The 4172-nt window shown below is 54.7% G+C and overlaps 1 protein-coding gene across 1 annotated transcript in view; it reads right to left on the bottom strand.

Annotated features, from left to right (window-relative positions):
- The window catches only part of TLE6 (transducin-like enhancer of split 6), a 13645-nt gene extending 12328 nt beyond the window's left edge, over positions 1-1317 (bottom strand). The window contains exons 1-2 of the mRNA XM_012646141.1: positions 1267-1317; positions 663-745 (exon numbers count right to left, since the gene is read on the bottom strand). Coding sequence (XP_012501595.1) covers positions 663-745; positions 1267-1317 — 134 coding nt within the window. The remainder of the gene's footprint in view (positions 1-662; positions 746-1266) is intronic.
- Positions 1318-4172: the final 2855 nt, after the last annotated feature.

Below are 4172 nucleotides of genomic sequence, written 5' to 3'. Positions count from 1 at the left end.
GGGGGACACCTGAAGGGGCAGAGAGAGGAGCTGGAAGACCTGTGGCCTCAGGATCCAACGTGGGTGAGGACTTGCTTTAGGAGCCGAATTTAACACATTGACTGTCACGTGAGTTGTATCTAACTCACGCTAGTTTTGAGCCCGGGGCCTCGCGAAGCATATGTAACTCACACCTTTCTTCACCTTGGAAGCCGCCTGAACTATTTTTCAAGGTGCATATAACGTATGCACAGAAAACAACAAACAGTAACAAATTTTTCATTAAACGAGAAAGGATCGTTTTGTTTTCCAAGGTTTTATTCTATTTTCCTAATAAAACACCGTGGCCCCAGGGACGGGGGCAATTTTTTTTTCTAGCGTGGCCGTCAATGTGTTAAAGCAGCAGCGTCCAAAAAAAAAGTTCAGTTAAGATTTTAATGCAGTATTTTCACCGATAAAATTGAACGTAAACAAATATATGCTAAACAAGAAAACTGAAATTTTGAATCCAAGCCAGGATCGGTATTACTGGGCTGTCCTTTCGGTTCCGGTTTCGGTGTGGGTGGCGATCACTGGGCCCGGGGCGGGGGCTTCTAGACCACTCACCCACAGGGCCCCAAGGAGAGGGACCAGGTGGGATTCCTTCCCGCCCTGGGGACGCCAGCCCTGGGAATCACCCTCACCTGGAGAACTGTTTGACCTGGTGGAGGAGGCCCTGGGAACTGGAGGCTGGGGAGCTCTTGGAGGCAGAAATCCCAGGAAGAGGCTGGAAGGGTCGAAGAAGAGATTAATAAAACCTACAGCCCCCCCACCCCCCAAACATCCAAGCCCCGGGTCTCCATCTCAGCCAGAGTTTTGGCACAGCGCGAAGGGATGGGATAAGGTGGGACCTCCTAAAATCACAATTTGCTTTCTCTCTTGTTATTGAGGTGCTTAAGGAGTATCTTTCATTTTGCATGTTGAGCTGAAGTCTAAAATATTCAAAAAATAAATTTTTCTCTTAAAAAAAAAAATGAAAAAATTAGCTGGGCATGGTGGTGCGTCCCTGTAGTCTCAGCTACTCAGGAGGCTGCAGCAAGAGGATCACTTGAGCCCAGGACTAGGAGGCTGCAGTGAGCTGTGATTTGGCACCTGTGCTTGAGTGTGGCCGTGATGGGCTACTGCGTCCAGCTGCAAGGCCTGGCCCGTGCTTGCCCAGGTCACAGGTGGATACAAGATCAGAAGGGAACAGAAGTGGATTGGACCTTGGGCTCTCCCCAGGGTAGTGCCACCCCATGCCCTCCTAACCGAAGTTCCTTTGAGGGTAGCCCTGGGGCTGGTTTGGTCCATAGAAGTCATCTTCAGGCAGCAGCCCCTAGGACTTTAGCCGGAGACCCTAAAAAAATAACAAGGAGATAGCAGGTCTTGAGGATAGAGCACTGCCAGGGACAGAGCCAACCCTACCCACCCGATGTCCTAGATTCCTCCTTCTACACCTCTACCTGCCCTGATTAATGGTGGGGACCCAGAGGGCCTGAACCGTGCTCCCCAGACCTCACCGTGCGAACTGGGCCATTAGAAAGGGGTTTTGAGGGATGAGTAAGAGTTAGCCAGGTGACTGGGGTCATTTAGCAGACAGGAGGAGAGACCTCCCTCCACCCCCACCACTGCTGCAGCACCAAGCTCCTGCCTGACTTCAGTTCTGCCCCCGACGCCCCTCCAGCCCCCTCCCCGGGCCGGGAACCCTGGAGCTCCCTCTGAGGAAGGGGACAACTCACGTCCCCCAGGATGCAGAAGGACACTGCAGACAAGTCAGCCAAGTTCAAGCCAAGAGGAAAAGCCTCCTCATCCCCCACCCGCACTGGGGGCCTTTGACCCGTCGGGCCCCGGCCCGGCCCCGCCCCCGGCCCCGCCCAGCCGCCACCTGCACCGCGAAGCCGCTCAATGAGCGCACTGCAGCTGCACGTGGGCTCGGGCTCCGCGGGCGGCGGTGGGCGGCGCTAGCCAATCGCGAGGCCGCTAGCCCACGTGGGCCAGCCTCGCCGTCGCTGATTGGTCGGCTCGCCCAGGCCGCCGGCCGCGCTGTCACTCAGCGAGCCCCAGAGCCTCCGCTTAACCCTTGCGGTCCCGCTGCCTGGAAGGTGGCGCGCAGAGCTAGCCAGACGCAATTTGGGCGGGGGGCGGAGTCCCAGCAGGGTCAGGGAAATGTAGGAGGGCGTGGGCCTTGGGAGGCCAGAGGATAGGCGGCGAGTAGTTGCCTTGGTTATGGAGTCTGATCATTTTTGGGGTCTTTGGCCCTCTCACCCCAGTTCTTAGAGATGGGCGAATGACGTTTTTCCTCCCTATTGAATAACGTGCAATGCAAAGGGAGCTTCAGGCCCCCTTTCTGCAGAGAACTTACTGATTCCCGGGATCCAGCGCTTCCTGGGAGCCCAGCTGGGGCTACGCAATTAATTCATCAGTGAATTTTTCCAACTCTCCTCCCAGCCCTGTGACAAAGGACCTGAGAGCCAGCACAAGGACAGTGAAGTCACAGCATCGCTAGGTTCAAGGCCAGGGTCGGGAGAGCAATGATTCTGGCTGCAGAGCTTGGCAGCCAGGGAGGCCTGGGGTGACGCCAGAGAGACACCTGGGACAGGCAGTGCAGGGGTCCTTACTGAGGGAGGGAAACCTGTGTGTGGGTGGTGGAGATTCAGTTGTTTCTGGCCAGGTGCAGTGGCTCATGCCAGTAATCCCAGCACTTTGGGAGGTGGAGGCAGGAGGATTGCCTGAGGCCAGGAGTTTGAGACCAGTGGGGCAACATAGCAAGACCCGTCTCTACAAAAATAGAAAAAATTAGTCAGGCATGGTGGCGCATGCCTGTAGACCCAGCTACTTGGGAGGCTGAGGCGGGAGGATGGCTTGAGCCCAAGGAGTTTGAGACTGCAGTGAGCTATGATGACGCACTGCACTCCAGCCTGGGTGACAGAGGCAGACCCTGTCTCTAAAACAAAACAAAACAAACGTTCTCTTTTGGCTGGTTCAAAATTCCTATTTGAAATATGAAGGGGTCCGTCCAGACTTCTGGAGTGAGAGGTTGAGTGTCTGCCTGCCCCAGGACCTTTGCACTGGCTGTCCCCTCTGTCTGGGACAGTCTCCCTTGGGCAGCCACTAGCTGGCTCCTTCACTCTGAGCTCTCTGCTCAGAACTCTCCACTCAGCCAGGCCTCCCAGGACTCCCTTCCCTGTATCTCCCTTTCTTATTTTTTTTTTTCTCCCTCCCAGTGTGGTTTGGATTGCAGCTAATCTTGTAATCTCAGTGGCTCCTGTGGCAGGAGCCTCCCACAAAGATGGCTCTAAACCCTGCTGCATTCAAAATTCATAGAATGCTGTCAGGATTCTTCCTCCAGAGAAGTGTCCCCTCTGTTCTGTGACCTTGCAGTGAGACACCAGCACCCGGGGAGGTCTCATGACTTGGGATCCCAACCCGGCCTGAGAACTCTTCCTCAGTTTCCCCTGTTCCACCCTTTTTACTGGTGGGAGCTGGAGGCTTTAAGTGTGGGATGAGTAACCCGGGGGAGGTTATAATGTAAACACGTATCAACGTGGGTTTTGCGGCCGCTCCGGGCCCTTAATTGAAGTGTGTTTTTATTTATGGTCTGGCCTGCTAACTGCCTTCCTCTGTGCACTTTGCTCTTTCCCTGTCCCTGGCTATAGGGACATCCCTCTATCCAAGGCTGTGTTGTCACACAGGGTACCCACGAGGCACATGTGGCTATTTAAATGAACATTAATGACGATGAGATAAAATTTAAAATTCCATCCCTTAGGTGCACTGGCCGCATGTCAAGTGCTCAGTCCTTACATGTGTCTGGGGGGTGGTCATCGGCCTGGACAGCAAAGATCTAGAATGTTCCGTCATCACGGAAAGTCCCTGTGGACGGTGCTGATCTGAGGTTCTCAGAGAAATTCTGGCTCCATGTGGAAATCGTGAGCTTGTTAGCGGTCGTTGCATTTCTACTTGTTATAGGCCCCGCTGCAGGTGGGGTTGGGGTGACATTTGGTGCTTTCATTGGTAGGTTTTCACCCTTGGTTCCTCGGTTCCTCCTTTGGCTGTGCCTGGCTCCTCCAGCCTGGCCGGCAGAGAAGCCGCCTCCCTCGCGCCCTGCGGGGGAGATGGATGACACAGCAGACGGCAGGGGAGGCCAAGAGCTCCTTCCTGTTCTTGGCTTTGGA

This window comes from Propithecus coquereli, unplaced genomic scaffold (genome assembly GCF_000956105.1).
Source record: "Propithecus coquereli isolate 6110/MARCELLA unplaced genomic scaffold, Pcoq_1.0 Scaffold241, whole genome shotgun sequence".
Lineage (NCBI taxonomy): Eukaryota > Metazoa > Chordata > Mammalia > Primates > Indriidae > Propithecus > Propithecus coquereli.
Note: the sequence above shows the minus strand (reverse complement) of the source record. Positions and strands in the feature narration are given on the sequence as shown.